Source organism: Chiloscyllium punctatum, chromosome 6, assembly GCF_047496795.1.
Source record: "Chiloscyllium punctatum isolate Juve2018m chromosome 6, sChiPun1.3, whole genome shotgun sequence".
Lineage (NCBI taxonomy): Eukaryota > Metazoa > Chordata > Chondrichthyes > Orectolobiformes > Hemiscylliidae > Chiloscyllium > Chiloscyllium punctatum.
The window spans coordinates 49,135,990-49,159,286 of NC_092744.1; the positions used below are offsets into that span (position 1 = coordinate 49,135,990).

Below are 23,297 nucleotides of genomic sequence, written 5' to 3' on the forward strand. Positions count from 1 at the left end.
AAAGTTGTCAAGCCAAAAAGTTTGCATTAAAATTGCACTAACCTGAAAAAGCTCCTGATGCTGTAGCCTTCAATTGCCTGAACAATAGTCTGAAGGATTGTGCCATCATCAGATACTGCAACTGAAGATGTAGGTGGCATTGGTGTTATGTTATTTGGCAAGGTATGTTTTGAGTTACTTTTCCGTCCATAGTAACCAATTAGAAAACCACAAATAAATATAATAAACCCTGCGATAAAGAGTTTCACAATGATAGGAAGGCTGCCCTGCTGATTTTTTGATCCTTGTCTTGGGTGCACTATGTAATCAGACTCTTCTTCAAGACGTGCAAATCTTCCTCGGGGTGATACTGAAGGCTGCATAAATTCAAAGTCAAGATCATTGTTTCCAGCCGAGTTAGCCAAACGATGCTGGCTCGAATTATCTGGTTCAAAGCCATCAAATCCACTTTCTTCCAACTCTTTTTCCATGTCCCACTCTAAGTCTAGTGAAGGAACTGGAAGTTCTTCAGTGTCCACATCTTGAGTGTGCACTCGAAATCTCTGGTCCACTTTCTGATAGGCCATTTCTGAGCCTGTATTCAAAAATTGAAATCAAAATCGGTAAGGTTTATTTCTTTAGCAATATCAGCAACTAAGTTCCAGACATTAATTTACAATCAGTGGCGTAGCACTTGGCCATTGCAGTAAAGTTATTTGCATTCTGTACAACTGAATTTGCCAGTTATTTGATGTGTTTGTGGCAAAAATAATTGACTCCATGTGAAAGGGCAATCCTTCACCCATTTACATTTTGGAATAAACAAATAATTCCCCTGGCGCAGCTATTCACAATTTTCTGTTAGCTTCAGAAGAAATTTTACTTTCAGATTTGGAATAAAAAGTTGATTTTTCTGCCAAACATGCATTACCATCTCTCATATACACTTGTACCCACCAAAATGTTTTATTGCATGATAATATATTCAACATAGACGTTTTCCACAATCTAATAGAAACACAATGCCTTATGTAACTATGCAAACTGTGTGATGCTGCCACAAAGAAAATTAATAACTATTATGGAACATCTAGGAGACAACAGATTACTCTTGACAATATTCTAACATTGAAAACCAACAGGATCCATTTATATATAAATATATACAAATGAAGTAACAATGAATGAGTTCAAGAATGTAATCTAACTGCAGAATTAAGGAGACAAAAACTGTCTTATGTACATCTAGATTGAATTGTTTCTGAAGCTCATAAATATTTGTTGTTTAATTGCTAGATGTTTTGGATGCCTGAACACAAATCTCAACCAATGGCAAAAAATCAGGAGACGAACAAAAATCTCTGAAAATACCCAACAGGGTTGGAACCATCTGAGGAGAAAAAAAATAGTGTTGATGTTTCAGGTGTGGCCTTTCATCAGAAGATTGAGGGTAATATGTGATCCATATTCAAATTTATAAATCCACTCAATAAATCCTGAGAAACAGTTGTGAAGTTGAGTCCTGAAAAATATTCAGAATTTGAGAACAAGCGGCATAGTGATATCATCCTTAAACTAGAATCTAGAAATCCCGGTTAATGCTCTGTGTAGGTTTTAGAATCCTACCATGGCCAGTAATGATATTTGAATTAAATTAATAAATCTGCAATTAAAAGTCAGTTTAATGATGATCATAAAACTATTGTTGTTGTCATAAAAACCTAGTTCATTAATGCCTTTTAGGGAAATAAATCTGCCAATCTCACCTACATGCAACTCCAGATCTACAGACCATGCTATTGTAAGAAATAGAAACAGGAGTAGGACATTCAGCAGCTCAAGCCTACCCTGCCATGCAATAGGATCATGGCTGATCCAACATCTCTCATGTTGACTTTCCTGGCCTTTCCCCTTTAACTCTTGATTTCCCGACTGATCAAGAATGTATCTATCTCACAAATATACACAAGGATTCTGTGCCACATCTCTCTGTAACAGAGTTCCAAAGACTCAAAGCTCTGACAGAATAAATTCCTCTTCATCCGAGTCTTAAATTAGTGCCTCATTATTCTGAGAGTGTGTCCTCTGATCCTAGTCTCTCCCATGAAGGGAAACATCCTCTCAGCCTTTACCTTGTCAAACCCCTGAAGGATCTTATATGTTTCAATGAGATCTTTTTCTTCATTCATTCACAGAAAAAGGGTGACACTGGCTAAGCCAGCATTTATTGCCCACCCATCTCATTTTTCTAAACTCCAGTTAACAGAGTCCCTGGTCTGTTTAGTCTTTGCTCATAAGACATACTCTACATTACAAGGTTTATCCACAACAATGTGGGTGACTCTGAAAACCCTCTGAAATGACCTAGCCTGGCACTCAGTTGTATTTACTTATAACACAAAGTCAGTCTCATGGAATTAAACCTTACAGGCATCACCATCACCAGCCCTGGGTATGTTTGGTCCTACTAATAGGAAAGGCCAAGCAGAGGTAGCATCACATTCAGGAGGCAGTACCCATTAAATTCCTGAACATCAACTCTGCACCCCATGTAGTCTTATGGCATCAAGTCAAACATAGCAAGTTAATCATCTACTGATTACCACCTACAGCCTCCCTCAATTGATAAATCAGTTCTTCTCCATGTTAAACACCACCTGGGAGGATGCACTGGGGCTGTCAACAGCACAGAATGTACTCTGGGAATTTCAATGTCCATCCCTGAGGATACTCAGTAGAATACTCAGGACTGACTGAGTTTTAAAGAACATAACTGTTGAACTGGCCAGTGGTAGGTGGTGACTGAGAAACTTACTTGGCTTCACCAATCTATCTGTAGTAGATGCATTTATCATTTACAATCTCATTAAAAGTAATAATTGCTTAGTTCTTGCTCAGATAAAGTTCATCTCACATTGAAAATACTCGCTGTTGCATTGTGGCAATATTACCATGTTAAATCAGATAGATTTTAAAAAGATCTAACAACTCAAGACGAGACATGTCAGCCATCAGCAGTAGCAGATAGGTATTCAACCATAATGGGTAGTGTTATGGCACAGCATATCAATTACTTGATCATTACCACCAAGCCTTGGAATCAACCCTGGTTCAATGAAGAATGCAGAAGGGCATGCCAGGAACAGCACCAAATATACTCAAAAATGAGGTGCCAACCTGGTGAAACTATACCACAGGACTACTAGCATACCAAAAAGCATAAACAACATGATTTGGACAAGAATAAAAACAAATAAATGTGGATGCTGAAGATTTAAAACAAAAACTGAAATGGTTGGGGAAACTCAGCAGGTCTGACAGCATTTGTGGAGACAAAGCAGAGCTAACTACTTGAGTGGTCTCTGGACTCAAAACATTAATTTTGCTTTCTCATTTGCTTTCTCCAGCAATTTCTGTTTCTGTTGCATGACACAGACAAGGCTAAGAGATCCCACAACTAACAGATCATATCTGAGTTCTGCAATTCTGCTGCATCCAGACATAAAAGGTGGAGGACAATGAAGCAACACAATTGGAGGTGAACGCTCAACAACTATCCCTTTCTTCAATGATAGGAGATCCCTTTCTTCAATGATAGGCTGATGCATTTGACACAATCTTCAGCCAGAAGGACAAAGAGGGATGAAGGATCTTGGCATCTTCCTGACATCACAAATACCAGTCTTCAACTGATTCAATTAATTCCTCCTCATATCAAGAAATAGTTGATATGATGCACACTACAAACATTATTAGCCCCAACAAAATTTCAGCAACACTATGATAAGCTAGTTGCAGTATTAGCCACCCTGCCAGCTAATGTAGCCACAACACTGGCAAATGCCTAGCAACATGGAAGATTGCCCAGGTTAAAGCCTTCTAGGAGAAAGTGAGGGCTGCAGATCAGAGCTGAAACTGTGTTGCTGGAAAAGCGCAGCAGGTCAGGCAGCATCCGAGGAGCAGGAGAATCGACGTTTCGGGCATGAGCCTGAAGCAGGGCTGATTCCCGAAACGTCGAGTCTCCTGCTCCTCGGATGCTGCCTGACCTGCTGCGCTTTTCCAGCAACACATTTTCAGGTTAAAGCCTGTCCACAAAAGAACAGGACAAATCCAACTTGGCCATTTATTACTGATCAGTCCACTCTTCATCATCAGTAAAGTTGTAGAAGGGATTGATGACAGTGCTATTGAGTGGACCTTATTCAAAAATAACCCATTCACTGATGCTCAGTTTATGACTGTCAGGCCCACGTAGCTCCTGACTTCATCACTCTTTTGCTCTAGGGGGTTATGACTACATCCATGAGTTTGTGTTTAGGACAGATGGGTTCACGACAAAGCAAAATATAAACCAATTTCAGGCTTGGGCTCTGTAAAGTATTGTTTCTTACATACCAAGACTAAGAGAATGATTGCTGACACTCCAAAAATGCTCTCAGTATGTGCATGCAAACATGTATGCACAGTAACCCTACCAATGTGGTCAGTGACATTACTCCACCCTATTCACTCATAGTAAATCTACTGATTTGGGCACCACTATGTTTTTGTTTTACCAGGATATTTCACAGAGTTTACCCAGAACTTTCTGCATGTGTAATGTAAAAGGTTTGAGGATATCAGAAGACACAAGCTAAGACTACTATTGCACCACCTGGTATTCAGAGATAAACCAGGCTCTAATGTTATATTATCTCTATAGAAAGGCTATTTCATAAACGCTATTGGATATTGCAAATTGGTCTACTTCACATAGAGTCATAGTGTCAGAGAGATGTACAGCATGGAAACAGACCCTTCGGTCCAACCTGTCCACACCGACCAGATATCCCAACCCAACCTAGTCCCACCTGCCAGCACCCGGTCCATATCCCTCCAAACCCTTCCTATTCATATACCCATACAAATGCCTCTTACATGTTGCAATTGTACTAGTCTCCACCACATCCTCTGGCAGCTCATTCCATGCACGTGCCACCCTCTGCGTGAAAACATTGCCCCTTAGGTCTCTTTTTTATCTTTCCCCTCTCACCCTAAACCTCTGCCCTTGAGTTCTGGATTCCCTGATCCTAGGGAAAAGACTTTGTCTATTCTTCCTATCCATGCCCCTCATGATTTTGTAAACCTCTAGAAGGTCACGCCTCAGTCTCCGATGCTCCAGGGAAACCAGCCCCAGCCTGTTCAGCCTCTCCCTATAGCTCAAATCCTCCAACCTGGCAACATCCTTGTAAATCTTTTCTGTACCCTTTCAAGTTTTACATCTTTCCGATAGGAAGGAGGCCAGAATTACAATATTCCAATAGTGGCCTAACCAATGTCCTGTACAGCTGCAACATGACCTCCCAACTCCTGTACTCCGTATTCTGACCAATAAAGGAAAGCATACCAAATGCCTTCTTCACTATCCTATCTACCTGCGACTCCACTTTCAAGGACCTATGAACCTGCACTCCAAGGTCTCTTTGTTCAGCAACACTCCCTAGGACCTTAACATTAAGTGTATAAGTCCTGCTAAGACTTGCATTCCCAAAATGCAGCGCCTCGCATTTATCTGAATTAAACTCCATCTGCCACTTCTCAGCCCAATGACCCATCTGATCCAGATCCTGTTGTAATCTAAGGCAACCCTCTTCGCTGTCCACTACATCTCCAATTTTGGTGTCATCTGCAAACTTACTAACTGTACCTCTTATGCTCACATCCAAATTATTTATGTAAATGATAGAAAGTAGAGGACCCAGCACCGATCTTTGTGGCATTCCACTGGTCACAGGCCTCCAGTCTGAAAAACTACCCTCCACCACCACCCTCTGTCTTCTACCTTTGAGCCAGTTCTGTATCCAAATGGCTAGTTCTCCCTTTATTCCTTGAGATATAACCTTGCTAATCCGTCTCCCATGGGGAACCTTGTCGAACACCTTACTGAAGTCCATATAGATCATATCTACTGCTCTGCCCTCATCAATCTTCTTTGTTACTTCATCAAAAAACACAATCAGGTTTTTGAGACATGATTTCCCACACACAAAGCCATGTTGACTATCCCTAATCAGTCCTTGCCTTTCCAAATACATATACATCCTATCCCTCAGGATTCCCTCCAACAACTTGCCCACCACGGAGGTCAGGCCCACCGGTCTATAGTTCCCTGCCTTGTCTTTACCACCCTTCTTAAACAGTGGCACCGCATTTACCAACCTCCAGTCTTCCGGCACCTCACCTGTGACTATCGATGATACAAATATCTCAGCAAGAGGCCCAGCAATCACTTCTCTAGCTTCCCACAGAGTTCTCGGGTACACCTGATCAGGTCGCGGGGATTTATCCACCTTTAACCATTTCAAGACATCCAGCACTTCCTCCTCTGTAATCTGGACATTTTGCAAATTTTCACCGTCTATTTCCCTACAGTCTATACCTTCCATGTCCTTTTCCACAGTAAATACTGATGCAATATATTCATTTAGTATCTCCCCCATTTTCTGTGGCTCCACACAAAAGGCTGCCTTGCTGACCTTTGAGGGGAAAGTGAGGACTGCAGATGCTGGAGATCAGAGCTGAAAATGTGTTGCTGGAAAGCTCAGCAGGTCAGGCAGCATCCAAGGAACAGGAGAATCGAAGTTTCGGGCATCAGCCCTTCTTCAGGATGAAGAAGGGCTGATGCCCGAAATGTCGATTCTCCTGTTCCTTGGATGCTGCCTGACCTGCTGCGCTTTTCCAGCAACACATTTTCAGCTCTGATCTTTGAGGGGCCCTATTCTCTCCCTAGTTACCCTTTTGTCCTTAATAGATTTGTAAAAACCCTTTGGATTCTCCATAATTCTATTTGCCAAAACCATCTCATGTCCCCTTTTTGCCCTCCTGATTTCCCTCAAGTATACTCCTACTTCCTTTATACATGCTTCTTTCTACGTCTTTTGTTAAATTCCACCCATGCTGTGCTATTTGTTTCCAGTGAGGAGTAATTCTGTGACTTTATCACAAGGTTGCTCCTGGGTCGTAAAGATATCATAGAACATCTACAGCCTTGGCTCAAACCTGGATAAGAGATGAACTCAAGACAGGAAGTGAGGGTGAATGCTCTTGCCGTCAAGTCAGCATTTGACTAGTGTGTCATTAAGGAGCTCGCTCAAAACTGAAGTCTATGGGAATAAAGGGAATAAAGAGGACTAAGGCACCAGCTTGAGATTTAACCTGCACAAAGGAAAATGGTTGTGGCTGTTGGAGGTCAATCATTGCAGCTCTAGGGCACCACTGCAGGAATTTCTCAGGGTAGTGTCCTAAACCTAAATGACCTTACCTCCATCATAAGGTCAGAAGGGGGATGTTCACATACAAATGCACAATGTTGAGCACCATTCATGAATCCTCAGGTACTTGTACAGTTCATATTTATGTGCAGAAAGATTTGAACAACAACCAGGTTTCTCTCCACAGATACTGCCTGACCTACTTTGATCTCCAGCATTTTTTTGTTTCCAGTCCAAATTCCAGCATCTGCAGTCATTTGCTCCTGAACAACAACTAGGTTTGAACTTACAAGTGGTAAGTAACAAACAGGCAAGTATCATCACTAACAAGAAAGAATTAATGAACAACCTTCATATTCCATGACATTATGATCTCTAAATCCCCTATTATCAAAATTCAGGGGGTTACCATTGACCAGAATCTGTAGTGTACCTTCACTGCATGGTCTGCAGCAGTTCAAGAAGGTAGCTCAACACCACTTCTCAAGGGCAACTGGGATAGGTAATAAATTCTGGCTTAGTTGGCAAAGGTGGCTAGAATTATTTTAAAAATATAATATTTTGTATCAGGCATGTTCTTATATTTTTTGGCAGAGACCATTCACATTACTTCTTAGAATTCTTAACAAGCTGAGAGGTAGAAGATCTTCAATATGCTTTTCCCTAGTTGAATTCATTCTGCATATGCAGTCAGCAAAACACAAATTGACAATTAAAATTAATGAACAGTTTATTACGCAGTTCCTTTGGTATGTTATATGATTATTTCAATGGTTATGGCAGTGTTAATGGCCACTTTGCTTTGCAACTACTTTAACATTAAACCATGCTTCAGATTTTCACCAATGCTATTTTTGTTATTCACTTGAGGGGCATGGTGTCACTATTTGGGCCAGTATATATTGCCAGTCCCTAGTTGTCATTGAGATAGTGGTGGTGAGCTGCCTTCTTGAACTGTTGCAGTCCAAACGCTGTAGAATGACCCAAAGTGCCATAATGGAGGGAATTCCAGGATTTTGACCCAGCAACAGTGATGATATATGATGATATAACAATGATGATATATTTCCAAATCAGGATGGTGGGTGGCTTGGTGGGAAACTTGCAAGTGGTGATGCTCCCAAATGTGCCTTTTGATTTTGAGAAGAGAACAGTAATTAAGGTTAATCTTGCTTTGTTGGTAGACATAAGTTGGGGGCAGCACGGTGGCACAGTGGTTAGCACTGCTGCCTCACAGCGCCAGAGACCCGGGTTCAATTCCCACTTCAGGCAACTGTCTGTGTGGAGTTTGCACATTCTCCCAGTGTCTGCGTAGGTTTTCTCCGGGTGCTCTGGTTTCCTCCCACAATCCAAAAATGTGCAGGTTAGGTGAATTGGCCATGCTAAATTGCCTGTAGTGAGAGGTAAAGGGGTAAATGTAGGGGAATGGGTCTGGGTGGGTGCACTTCGGAGGGTCGGTGTGGACTTGTCAGGCCGAAGGGCCTGTTTCCACACTGCAAGTAATCTAAAAGAAAAGTTGCAGAAACAGAAGTTAACAAAAGGCAAGCAATTCATTAAGATTATTTTCCAGTTTCTTTCCCCAAAAAAGGCATAGATTTTAGATACCACTTCTTAAAAGCAACAGAACCAAACAAAGAATAGTAATTTAAAACACAACCAAATTAAAAGAGGCAGAAACTGAAGTGGACTATGAACATTCGAAGAAGTGACAGAGAATTTCAGGAATGCAAATTTGAACTGAGTAAGACACAGTTTCTCCTGAAGACCATGAGCAATGCAGGCAGGGAAAAAAAACTTATAAAAACAGACAGCAAAATAAACATGAAGCCAATAGGAGGGAGAAAAGCAGAGGCACACACGTGAATTGACAGTGAAAGCTATATCGCAGCATGTCAGGGGGTGAGGTCACAGGGCTAATGAGCAACTGAACTCGATATTTCAATATGACGAATGATAGCAGTAACTTCATTTGAATTGTTCATCACCCCACATTAGATTCAAAGATAAATCTACTTAACGTCTGACTTGAAAGGAACCTTGCTCACAATGTTTTTCATAATGTGGAGGTGCCAGTGTTGGACTGGAGTGGACAAAGTTAAAAATCATCCAATATCAGGTTATAGTCCAACAGGTTTTATGAAGTTCTAGCTGAGTATTAGCTTTCAGAGTGCTGCTCCTTCAGGTAACTGTGATACTGTAGACTTTACTATTCTCAGGGCTTCAAATGTAATGCATTGCATGCATAGGCAGAAAACCTCAGCAAAAGAAGAGCAATTAGTTGGTCCTTAAAGGAAATAGTTAATGGGCTCAAGGATACGTTGTAAATGTGACTGGAAAACATTTGTTCTTAAGGTTTAGGACACGTTCCTGGAAATAATACTATGTGAGTTGAGAATCTAATTCCTTAATCAGGAATGCAGTATGGAGCATGTACTGAACATTTCACTGTCTCACAAGCACAGGTGATCTCACAGAAAACTGGATACCTTCTGTCATCTGCCTGGTAAATTACTCAGCAAATCTGCAGCTCAGTATTGCCCCGGCTAAAACTGAGTGAGAAGTATGGGGTAGTGTGGTCTCCTAGAAGCTAGTTATTCAACATTAGTGCATGGCAGTGCACGGTGAAGGACTGTTAGTATCTAAGGGGCAAACTTGCCAGCATTCAGCGACTACAGATGTTAAGGGATATCTTGACTGGAACATTTTAATTATGTCAGGAATGTAGAAGTAGGATTAATTCTTCTCAAGTTAAGTGTTTTAAAAAGATATGCTGTGAGCATAGAAATGGTTTTATGGGACAATCAGTACTTTAGGCATGACAGTGCAGGGCAGTTCTTTACAGACCAGTGCTGGTGGAAGTCACTGATAGACCTATACATGAATACATACATTTTCCACATTTGATAGAGGATAGAGGCTCTTTCAGGAGAAATACATGTTCAATTAGTTCTGAGCACTATGGACGTCAATAGGATTATGAAAATTGATGTGGTAAACGATACTCGAGAGCTCAGAGGTTAAGAAAGTACAAATAAAGGATTAAAGAGGTGCAACTGGCCAACTGTATTTCAGGGGAGAGGCAACACAAAATTCACTTCTCACCTCTCAGATTTAAGTTCAAAAGGCACTATACCTGAGAGAGTATCCAGGAATAATATCTGCACCACACTTCAGCCTTAGCCCTACATCTTTCTCGAGATGAAGGTGGGACTATTATGGGGGAACTATGACATAGCCTAGCCAGCAGGTATTGAGAGAACTGGCAATTTGGTGTGACTATCTTATTGACAGTTAAATTAAATGATTTTTGAGAAAACAAGTTTTGTTTTCCTTGGATAAATAAATGCCAAAGCATATGAAATTGATGTATTAATTATAATTAGGAGGTGCTGGTGTTGGATTGGGGTGTACAAAGTTAAAAATCACACACAACACCAGGTTATTGCCGAACAGGTTTATTTGGAAGCACTAGCTTTCGGAGCGCTGCTCCTTCATCAAGTGGTTGTGGAGTGTAAGATCATAGGACACAGAATTTATAGCAAAAGTTTAGTGTGATGTAACTGAAATTATACATTGAAAAAGACCTGGATTGTTTGTTAAGTCCCTCATCTTTTAGAATGGGCATGTTAGTTCACTTGTGAATGTAATTTCCAGAATATTCTGGAATTTACATATTAGATGAGATTCCCTACAGTGTGGAAACAGGCCCGTTGGCCCAACAAGTCCACACCGACCCTCCAAAGAGCAACCCACCCAGATCTATTTCCCTCTGACTAATGCATCTAACACTATGGACAATTCACCTGACCTGCACATCCTTGGACTGTGGGGGAAAACCGGAGCACCAGGAGGAAACGCATGCAGACAGAGGGAGAATGCGCAAACTCCACACAGCCGTCACCCGAGGCTGGAATCGAACCAATCACTGAGCTACCCTGCTCACCGTATAAAAGAACTGAAACCAACATGCCCATTCAAACAGAGGAGCGACTTAAACAATCTAGGTCTTTTTCAATATATAATTTCAGTTACATCGCACTGTAAACATTTGCTATAAATTCTGTGTCCTATGATTTTATACTCCACAACCACCAGATGAAGGAGCAGTGCTCTGAAAGCTAGTGCTTCCAAGTAATCCTGTTGGACTATAACCTGGTGTTGTGTGATTTTTAAGTATGATTATTATAAGATTTGTTTTGTGCTCATTTTTCTTAGTGCTTTTTGGGTTTGTGTTTAGAAGGCAGCTATGGGTGGGGTGGTTGGTTGGGAAGAGGTCATGGGATGGTGATATTACCCTCCCATTCATCTCTTCCCTGTAACATTTTGTATATTTATTTGTATCATTATTATGCTCTATTACCACGTGCTATCATCTCATTTAATTGCTTCTCCTCCCAACCTATCACAGTCTTTTACTTTTCTTCTCCCATCCCTTTCCCCCACCAACTTTTCCTATTCCTTATTTCTAGAAATCCTTCAAACCAGAAGAATCTTGAATCCTTTTCCAGGTCTAATGAGAGGTCATCGACCAGGAATGTTAACTCATGTTAGCAAATTGGATGATAAAAAAAAAGGCTGGAATTCCTTGCAGCCCTGATGCATTTAAGAAGAGATAGACTAATTATCATCTGGTCACTTCATTCATTACTATTTATGGCACCTTGCTTTGTTCAAACATGTGGCCACATCTCATATATTGTAATATTATAAAAGCATGGTCACTGTTGCAAAGATTTCTGATATGTCATGTGGTCACGAAAGACATTATATAGCAGCCCAGGTCATACAAAGCTGTTACTGATCATGATATTGCATTATGAACCTCAGACTCAGACAAAGGTGCAACACACCAATCACACACAAAGTGTTTGCAAGAAGCCTCTGATGATTATGATCATGCAGTGTTGTTAAATAAGTTCAAAGGATAACAACAGGCATAAAAATCACCAGATCAGGATGAATTGTCAGACCTCCAAAATATTAGGTCTTGTCAACTCTCTTTTACTATTCTTACAGTTATCAAAGTGATAACACAAACTCATGTACAAACACGTGTCCCTCTTTGGGATAAGATGTTATCTTTGGGAAAAAGAAAGAAATGTCATGTTACTTCTCAGTGTTGTCAATTTGTTAGTCTTCCTATAAAAGACATGTTCAAGGAATCATCACTGCATCATACATGTGACTTGAGGGTATAAATGCCTCATTCTGCTGGAAGTATGCTGGGGCAGCATGGTGGCTCAGTGGCCAGTACTGCTACCTCACAGCGCCAGAGATTCAGGTTCGATTCCAACCTCAGGCTATGTGGAGTTTGCATATTCTTCCCACGTCTGCGTGGGTCTCCAGTTTCCCCCATAGTCCAAAAGATGTGCAAGTTAGGTGGTTTGGACATGCGACATTGCCCATAAATGTTCAGGGATGTGTATGCTAGCTGCATCAGCCATGGGAAATGCAGGGATAGGGCAAGGGGGTGGGATGCTCTTTGGAGGGTTGGTGTGCACTTGTCGGGACAATTGGCCTGTTCCACATTGTGGGGTTCTATGATTCTATGCTCCTCTGTTAATGTTAGCACAGACACTTACGTGCATGATGAATATAATGCTTTTGTACATAATAGTTAGCTGAAATAAATATTGGTTGGATTCTTCAATACCAAGATCATAGAATGATCATAGAAACCCCACAATGTGGAAGCAGGCCATTCAACTCTCCATGACCGTCCCAACCCACTACCCACTCTATCCCTGCAACCCTGCACTTCCCATGACCAATCCCTATAACCTGCACATTTTTAGACTATGGGAGGAAACAGAGCACCCCAGAGGAATCCCACACAGACATGGGGAGAATGTGTAAATTCCACAAGGCTGGAATCAAACCTGGTCCCTGGCACAGAAACAGTGCTAACCACTGTCACTTATCCACATCCAATTTCTTATGTTACAGTATATACGATAAGCATTGCCGCATTGGGTATATCAATATATCATATTGAAGGTAAAATGTCACCACAACTTCCTAGGTAAGGATCTCAAATGGCATCTAGGATAGAAGACTGCCCACAAATTGTCATATCCTGGATATAGTTAAAAACACACATCACCAGGTTATAATCCAACAGGTTTATTTGGAAGTACTAGCTTCCAGAGCGCTGCTCCTTCATCTGGAACTAGTGGGGCAGAATCACAAGACACAGAATTTATAGCAAAAGATCACAGTATCATGCAATTAAAACGATATATTGAACAAACCTAGATTGCTGATAAATCTTTCATCTTTTAGAATGGACTGCTGGTTTTGGTTCATTAATACATAAATCCCAGACCTTCTTTTAAGTCACATTCTTGAGTTAACTTAAGGTTTTATAAAATAAAGGTGACATCTCAACTCTCACAATGTATTAAAGGTGTGAGGTTAGAGTCTGTATTTGGAAACAGAACCAGTCTGACTCAAGACTGAGATACAGACAGACAGACAGACTTAAGGTTTTATAATGTGACTTAAAAGAAGTTCTGGGATTTACATATTAATGAACCAAAACCTGCAATGCATTCTAAAAGAAGAAAGACTTAACAGCAATCTAGGCTTGTTCAATATATCAAATCAGTTGCATGACACCGTAATCTTTTACTATAAATTCTGTGTTTCATAATCCTGCTCCACAACTACCTGAGGAAGGAGCAGTGCTCGGAAAGCTCGTCCTTCCAAATGAACCTGCTGGACCATAACCTGGTGTTGTGTAATTTTTAACTATGTCCACCCCAGTCCAACATTGGCACCTCCACATCATACCCTGGATGTAATTGGTGGGGGAGGGTCCTTGCTGTTGAAGAAAGTAAACAAAAAAAAATGATGAATTTAATGACATCATGTTAGTGACTTTAGCTTTGGCTGTCAAAAATTCAAACACATAGAACATGACCCAAAGGAGCAGCCAGTCACGCATGTCCTAATTTTATTAAGTAGAGGAATGATTTCAAAAGCCTTTACAAACTATGAATGGTTTGGTGAAACTGTTCAAAGGAATGGTTAAGATGATTACATTGGGCTCCATTTGCCTACTTTCATTGTCAGTACCTCATAATTGGCCCATTTTCAAATGAGAATTTCTGTTATAAAGTCAGAAGCTGACAATCCCCCGTGTCTCATTCAATTAGATGGCTTCTTGCCCAGTTGTACAACATGTGTCTGCATATAAGTAACCAAAATTTAAATGGCAGATGGTCTGTAAAAAAGCAAGCTCCAGTCACAAATGTAAGAGTAGCTTAAACAGGCTACCTAATTTGTGAGAACGATAAAAATACACATCTATACTGGACCTTTCACAACCACCGGATATCCTCAGTGCTTGCAGCCAATGATGTACTATTGAAATGTTGTCTCTTGCTGTTATATAGGAAACAATGCAGACAATTTGCTTACATTAAACTCCCAAAAATACCAATGTGATAATGGTCAGTTAATCTATTTTTGTGATGCTGATTTAAGCATTGATTTTGCATCAAACTTCATGGGATTAATTTTGTCCACCTGACAGAACAGATGGGACCTTGGATCAACGTCTTGTCTGAAAGCTACAATCACTTCTTAGCAGATCTTTAATCAGGAATGTTCATACATACCCTTGCTTCACAATGGCCTTTAACTGCTAGGTGTAACTAGCCCTTTACTGCTTCTTTCTAGGTCTGAAGTAAAGGCTTTAGTAGGGAATGCTGTTTCTCTCTTGTTGGTCTTTCTGACTGTTCACTCAAGAGCTTGCGGCTGCTGACTGACCAAATGAGTAATTCTTGAAGCAGTGAAGTCTTTAAAATTGTAAACTCAGTTGTTCTGTTTACCTTTCTTTGCCTATGTACAATGGATTTTTTTCACCACGTGTTACTAAGTGAGAATGACCATTGCTAATCACCATATTGTTTTTTTGTGAAAGATGCTGTCATAATTCCTCTTTCCCTACTGAGTCTAAAAGTCTATTTGGTCCTCACTCAGAAAGGTACAACCACTAGTTATTCTTAACAACGAAAGGCTCAGTTTAATGAGATGATAGCAATTGGGTACAAGTTACATCAATTAGGCACCATTTAGTGCAGTCTCCAACATGAACCCTTTCAGAAGGAGTACTGTATATAACAGTGTGGTTATATTGAGTGAATAAAATAACGTAGTTGATAAATGGCACTGATTGTTCTGATGGTGCCTTGGTGGGAATACTGTCATTTTCTGTTAATAACACATAGACATACCAAAGGCTGACAATTGTTATGAATCCTACTCCCCTCTCAACCTATCTATCCATTTCTGTCCAGAAACATATTCATTCTCATGCTTGCTTGTACAATGAACTTGTTACTTCCTTGATTCAATGGTGTGTGGCTGCATGGGAGATGCTATTGATGTCATCTATAGGCAAGTCCTAGAAGTAATTGGCTACTTTTGAATTTAAGGCAGTAGCAACCTTCAAAGTCCCTGGCTTGGGTTACCCACTATATCTCTGTGGATTCAGATATCTCTCGGATAACTAGTTCCGTGGCAGACTTGTTGGAGCGATGTAATCTCTTCAGGCACCATCTCTCTCACGGTAGAGATGTAACAATCTAGTCCTGTGCACTATCATATGAACTGGGTACCTGCATTTGTCTTTCCCTTGCTGTCTGGCCTTCTGTCACTACCTTTTGGCTCCTGCACTGGTTCCTGTGAAGCACTGATCCAATCCAGCAATCAGAATGAAGCAGTAACAGAGTGATTGATCCTCATTTTGTAACACCTTCTCTGAGTTTTAAGACAGCCTGTGAAGTATCTATGAACTCAGATACATTCTGCACCTTAATGACTTGTTTCTCTTCCCCACACCATGCACCACCCTTTAACTTTTAGCACAGTCATTTTTAGCTAAGTCAATTAATACCATGTGATTGTGTTCTTCAGTGTGTGAAATTACCGTGACTGAACAGAGAGAAAACTGTCCAAAGGTAATGCAGCTCCCTGTGATTCATTGTCTACAAGTCAAAAAAGCTCTTAGCCTCTCTCTGTGTTAGATAAGCCAATTTCAAGTCATCAGTGTACAATGGGCAACTTATGAAGGCACAATGGGCAACTTATGAAGGCATAAGGGACTTGTGCCAATTCAGCATAATCAGAAAAGCCGGGATAAATCCTGGCAAATTATATTTAAATTACACACAAAAATCAATTTAAAATATTGATGAAGTTTCTGCCATTAATGGGCCATTTTCGCATTGATTACCCTTGTACAGTCAACACAATCAGAAAGCATTATCTCATTGCTAAGATTCTGACAAACACAGCCTCCTATATGATTCTCTGAGCCCGTCCACCATCTTGGCTGCTCCAGTAAGTTTTACAAAATCCAGACTTGAGTTATCTGAACTCGGTGTTAGCTGGCACTTTTAACCTTTGGCTACTTCAGATTGATATTTTGTTGTTATCTAGTGCATCTGAGTCCAAATTACTAAAGTACATCACAATAATTATGTACTCTTTTTAATCTATGTAATCTTATTAACACAAGGCATTGTTTCACACTGACAAGCAAATGTACACAATCTAATTACATTCATCACATATTCTTTTGGTTTGCAATTCCATTAGAGAAGATGTTGAATAGTCTTTAAAATATTGCAAACACTTTGAAAGACAAAATTGGATGATTCAGCCAGGGGACAGGGGAGAGAAAATAAATCACCCTTTAATTTAAATACGTATACCATATACCACATTACCAACAATCCAGTGAAGATTAAGTTTGGTTAACTGATGTCATTAAGAAATTAGACATTCACTACAGCACCAAGTATCACCTGAACATTATTCCTGATCTGATGACTACACCAGCTCCACTGCCAAAGGAAAACACCTACTGCAAATGAAAGCACAGTTGTAACTAATGACAGATTCAATTTTCATAATTAAAACTGAATTGTTAATACTAAAAAGTTCATTTGAGACATGTTAATGAAAAACAACTTTGTTGCATTCAGTTGACAAGAACCTATTTCAATGTTGTTATTGTTGTTCATGACTTCCTCAAAATCTATAGATAAGGTATGCTTTTCTGGAAGGCACTCCAATCAATTATTATTAACAGCACAATGTATACTGTGTTCAAAGATGTATTATGATAAGAATATGGTGTTTCTTCATGAGGAGTACATAAAACCATTTTCCAATCTTCTAATTTCGATAAAAAATTTAGTTGCTCTGCATCCTCTTTCACACGATTAGCTAGATGTTCGTGCTCCTTTTAGTGGGTTTGATAGGAGGGGTGATAATTAAATCTTGAGCCAGATGATAAAGTATGATACAATTTTTTTTCTTGATAATAGGTTTACTTACAGAATGCAGCATTACATATACCTGCCAATACCCTACTGCTAACAGTGTCTAAGCAGTCTCTGTTTTCTGTATTTTTCTAATCAACATGTTCAGGCATGTTATTACATATATCTTGTACAGTTTGGACTTGAACCAAGGTCTTCCAGACCAGAGGCAGGGACACTATCACTGCACCACAAGAGCCCCAGAATGGGCAGCATGGTGACTCAGTTGCGAGCACTGCTGTCTCACAGCATCAGGGACCTGGATTTGATTCCAGCCTGGGGCAACTGTCTGTGTGGAGTTTGCATGATCTGCCTGTGTCTGTGTAGGTTTCTTCCCAAAATCCAAAGATTTGCAAATTAGGTGAATTGGCCATGCTAAATTGTCCATAGCGTTCAGAGATGTGCAGGTTAGGTGCATTAGTCAGGGGTAAATATAAGATAATAGGGTCGGGGAATGTTACTCTTCAGAGGGTCGGTGTGGACTTGTTGAGCCAAAGGGCCTGTTTCCACACTGTCAGGATTCTATGTAGCAATTCTACGTATATCTCACTCTTGCTTGACCTGTATATCCTAACAATCAAATTCACATATCATTAAAATGTGGGTGGATAGGTGGCCTTTCTGCCACCTATGTTTACTTTAGTCTTAACCTTAACATATGTCTAAGATATATGAAACTGAGGCAGTTGTCACTGGTGTAGGTTTGCCACATTAACAATTCCTGTGATGTTTCCAAGAGGAGCAAATCAGTGTTGATTTGTGCCCTGCTCTGTGCAGTTTTACATTAACACCTCCATTCCCAAGGTGGAGAGACTCTCTTGTGGTGCAGTGGTAGGGTCTCTACTCCTGGACTGGGTTCTAGTCTCACCTGGTATGTGGTAACATCTCTTAACTGGTTGATTATTAAAAATAAGTTAAATCTTTTTTTTTACAAACTTACAATCTCAAGTTGGTGAGATCCTATGGTACCGAGGAGATCTAGGTTCAAGATGCACCTGCTCCAGAGGTGTGTAATTACATTTCTGAACAGGTTAATTAAAGACTATCGACATTCTCAAGTTATGATTAGTGCAGCAGTAAGATCCCTACTTCTGAGTTAGGAGGCTTGAGTTAATGTCCCACCAGCCCAGAGGTGTCTAAAGATATCTCTGAACAGGTTGATTATATAACAAGAAATCTCAAGTCTTGTGGTGCAGTAGTGGAGTCCCTACCTTTGAGCCAAGAGTTAATGTTCCAGAGATGGATCACTGGCCTAGCCAAATAGGTTAATCAAATATATCGACGTTCTCAAGTTGCTGAGTGGAAATCGTCTAAACTGATAATTAGCTATCATAAACATCAAGGAAAATAGATTTTCAACCTTTCATTTTAGACTGTATTGAAACACAATTTCCAATTGCCAGTAAACAATAACTTTGGTTAGTAATTCCAAGCACACCGAAAACTTACAATAATTTGGATGAGTTAGTAATTGACAAATCATAGAAATTGTTGGGTTTTTTTTCTAGAAAAGTACTACTTGGGAAAACAAAATGGAGGTTTTCCTCCACCCATAATGAGTGGTCAGCTGTTGTATCATTTGCAAACACTGCAATCATGTCACCAAATATTTAAGTTTAAATCATTGATGCATACCTCAGAAAGGAAAGGAACTAGTACAGAGCTTTGCAGGGCCCAACCAAAAACAGCTCTTTAGTCATAAAAGCACTTATTGACTATTGCTCTTCATTTCCTACCACTGAGCTTTTTTGATTTTTCCAGTCATTTTGGGTAACATAGCAACGACATAACAAAGTTCCAGGTGGACAAGGAGGGATCACAAATAACAGTCACAGAAAATATCATTTGTGTATTTTGGTTCAGACTATTTTGGTACAGTTGCAGATGAACACGTCTGATTAGAGAATTCAAGCAAGGGGTTACAGAAATGATTGGCATAGATTGACAGCATAAAGGAGTGGAGAGGGTGGGAATGGGCAGTGGGACCTGGTTGTTTGCCAAGGAAAGGAGACAGGGTTAAAACAGTTGTGAATAGTGCCTGATACAAAGCAACCATTTAGAGTACGGCTAGCATGGAGGCAGTAAGTTACAATTTGGTGAGAAAGTGATCAAGAATCCTGTGGAAAATGGGGTGATAACATTCAATTTCCTTTAAGAATGCCATAAGAATCTAAGTTTTCTTGAATGGTTTAGCTAAGACAAACTACATTGGTTTTGAGGCATTTAAAAACTAAAACTATTGAATACATTCATCTGGAATAACTATTAAATGGAATTTTACTCCAATACAAAGTTGTAGATGAAAGATTTCAAATCGCTACCAAAAAATTGCTCCTTGTGTCGAGTGCTTTCCCTGTAATATGATTATGTCATCAAAGCAAGCTTTCATTTTCAGCAACTAAATCCATCTTCTATTGTAGCTCTCCACATCGATCAAATGACACACTTAAGTATACACAACAAATGTCAAATTTCATCCAGATTTCAATCTTCTTTCCTCTCAGCAGAACCACTCAATTTAAAAATGTCCCCAGCTTACGTACAATAATCTAGGGTTTCATTATACTGTCGAGAGAGACACTGGACATGCTCAGAATGAATATCTCAGTAGTCATCTGTCAATCAACAGACCTGACAGTGGGTAACCAGCTATATTACAAAAGTCACAATGCCACAAATATTAGTAATTGGTATTTAATTGTGGTCAGATACTAATATATTCTACACATCTGTCAGCAGGTTTCCTCTGCCCGTTGATCGTCAAGATGCCAATTTAAGGTCAGTTCCAACTGCCTTCTTCCAAATAAAAAAAAACTGTATACAGCAACAGCTGTTTCAGCACATTAAATTGGTTTTATTTGCATGTTTGCGACAATGATTAATACTACATTTGAAAAAGAAATTGTCATATAGTGAACAAGAGACTCAAGAACAGAAAATCTGCATGACAGCAAGACATGGCCTGCCATCTGGTATTTTCTGGTCAGCAAGTCCATAGAATTTTATTTTTAAGTCACTCTTAATGCATTATAAATGCATGGAGTTCTCTCATTCCATGTCTCAGAAAAGAAAACTTTATTAAAAAAATCCTCAAGGTTAAGATTTCTACGTGCCAGTTTGCTGTAAAGAAAGAGCTAATATTAAAAAATACTTCAGGCACAATTAATTTAAAGGATTGATTTTACTTTATGCAACATCCATAAAGTAAAGGCAAAGAAAACAGTAATCACTATCAAATGCATGTTCTTACTATTGACATCTCAAATGAACATATTTTATATTATTTAAACATCTATAACCAACAATTAAAGCAACCTTCTGCTAGCCTTGGTATATTGTAAATTTTCTTAAAGAAAAAGGGGCAAAGCATATACTTACAATCAACTTAAAGAATTCAAAGTTTGGGAGAAGATTTGTAGCTCAGGTGCTCGTTGTTGTGGTTGTGTTCGCAGAGCTGGGAATTTGTGTTGCAGACGTTTCGTCCCCTGTCTGGGTGACATCCTCAGTGCTTGGGAACTTCCTGTGAAGCGCTTCTGTGATGTTTCACCAGGCATTTATAGTGATTTGTATCTGCCGCTTCCAGTTGTCAGTTCCAGCTGTCTGCTGCAGTGGCCGGTATATTGGGTCCAGGTCGATGTGCTTGTTGATTGAATCAGTGGATGAGTGCCATGCCTCTAGGAATTCCCTAGCCGTTCTCTATTTGGCTTCTCCTATAATAGTAGTGTCGTCCCAATCGAACTCATGTTGCTTGTCATCTGAGTGTGTGGCTACTAAGGATAGCTGGTCATGTCGTTTCGTACACCAACTAGCCACAAAATGACTTGACCAGCTATCCTTAGTAGCCACACACTCAGATGACAAGCAACATGAATTCGACTGGGACAACACTACTATTATAGGACAAGCCAAACAGAGAACAGTCAGGGAATTCCTAGAGGCATGGCACTCATCCACAGATTCAATCAATAAGCACATCGACCTGGACCCAATATACCAGCCACTGCAGCGGACAGCTGGAACTGACAACCGGAAGCGACAGGTACAAATCACTATAAATGCCGGAGGAAACATCACAGAAGCGCTTCACAGGAGGCTCCCAAGCACTGAGGATGTCACCTAGACAGGGGACGAAATGTCTGCAACACAAATTCCCAGCTCGGCGAACAAAACCACAATAACTTAAAGAATTAGCTACAACATAGGTCATATTTGGAATATTTAGGCAAATTATTTAATCTGATATAGAGTCATTGGACTCGAAACTTTAACTCTGCTTTCCTCCCACAGATGCTTCCAGGCCTGCTAAATTTTGCCAGTAATTTCTGTTTTTCTTTCATATACACACTGATTGTTGTGAATATCTAGCTCGTGTCCCATATATTTTAGGGTAAATTTTAGTTTTGGGATATAAAGTTTAACTAGGATAATGAGATAAATGCAACTTTGAAGTTTGGAGTCATGCTGTTTGAAGAAGTTGAGAGCTAGAATTGTGGAATCAGAAACAGGTGAGCTTATTGCATTGGGACAAACTGTCTATGCTATTCACGAGTCCAGAGAGATTGCTTATTTTGAGAGTTAAAGCTAAATTAGTTAAACGCATTCAGTGCAACTCTAAAAGGCTGTACAACTCATTTACCCCATCAGATAAAATACAAAATTGCAAATTAAAGATATTTAACATAAAAATTACATTAGCACTAGCTGAGAGCAACCTATGTTGTAATGGAGATGGGTGGAGCTTAAGAAAGCTCTCTGATTTTGACTTGTGTGCGCTGGCTGCAGGTGGTTTTGCATTTTTGTTCTAGTAAAAGACTCAGACAGAAAAAGTGCTGCTGATAGCAGAATACAGGCAGTTAAGATTTAGGAGAGGTTCCAGTAAGTGGTGGCCCCTTTGCTGAGGGAAAGAATTGGGGTGAAAAATAAACCTTGGGATTCATGGATAGCTCAGTACACCTATCAGAATTTGCTTGAAGCAGTTTAAAAGAAATTGTGTTTAAATATGTGGCATTTGTTTAATAACAGATTAAATGTTGCCAGTAATTAGATAACTATACAGTTGCAGGGAGTCTGAGGAAAGAAATTTGAGAAGAGATTGAACTATCAAAACTGTCAACATTTCTAAATGTTTCGAGCTGAGATCTTTCAACATGAATACATGGGGTGACTTGCAAGTGAACAGAGTTTGAATAAGATTTGGTGAAACACAATGTCACAAATGCCTGGGTGGGATATATTTTTGACCACATCAGCAGTTTAAAATGTTGTCTACAGTTCTTGTTTGTCAAATATATTTTCTTGATGTTTTCCTGAATGTTAGAGATTTAAATTGTATACATAGTACATATAGTTTAGAATAATTGTCTTACCCACTCACTACCTCTTTAGTCATTATTGGTTAGGTACGTTCTGTTCAAGTCAGATTAAAAAAGGTATTTTTAACATTTCAGTTCAAGCCACATATTTTCTTATTCTTGGTTCTACTGGACATTTTCTTTTTAAAAGACATCGGTTATAACAGATCATAACAACATACTGGCTTGTGTAGTAATCTCATAACTGAGATCATAACATAATAGAGGTGAACTTTACATTTGCTGCAAGTCTACAGGACCTTGAAGCTCTCACAAATTATCTGCACACAGCAAAGTTACACGCTGGAATGAATCTGCTCGTAGATGGGTAGGTGGGAAAATCGTGGAAGATGATTTAAAGCTGCAGCTATTATCTTTTTTAA

General features: G+C 39.7%; 1 protein-coding gene across 8 annotated transcripts in view; it reads right to left on the reverse strand.

The window, feature by feature from the left end:
* LOC140478939 (inactive N-acetylated-alpha-linked acidic dipeptidase-like protein 2) overlaps positions 1-23,297 on the reverse strand; it is a 950,375-nt gene that overhangs the window by 559,225 nt on the left and 367,853 nt on the right. For all 8 annotated transcript variants that reach the window (XM_072572597.1, XM_072572592.1, XM_072572595.1 and 5 more), the window contains one exon: positions 43-574. In XM_072572597.1, coding sequence (XP_072428698.1) covers positions 43-566 — 524 coding nt within the window. In that variant the 5' untranslated portion in view covers positions 567-574. The remainder of the gene's footprint in view (positions 1-42; positions 575-23,297) is intronic.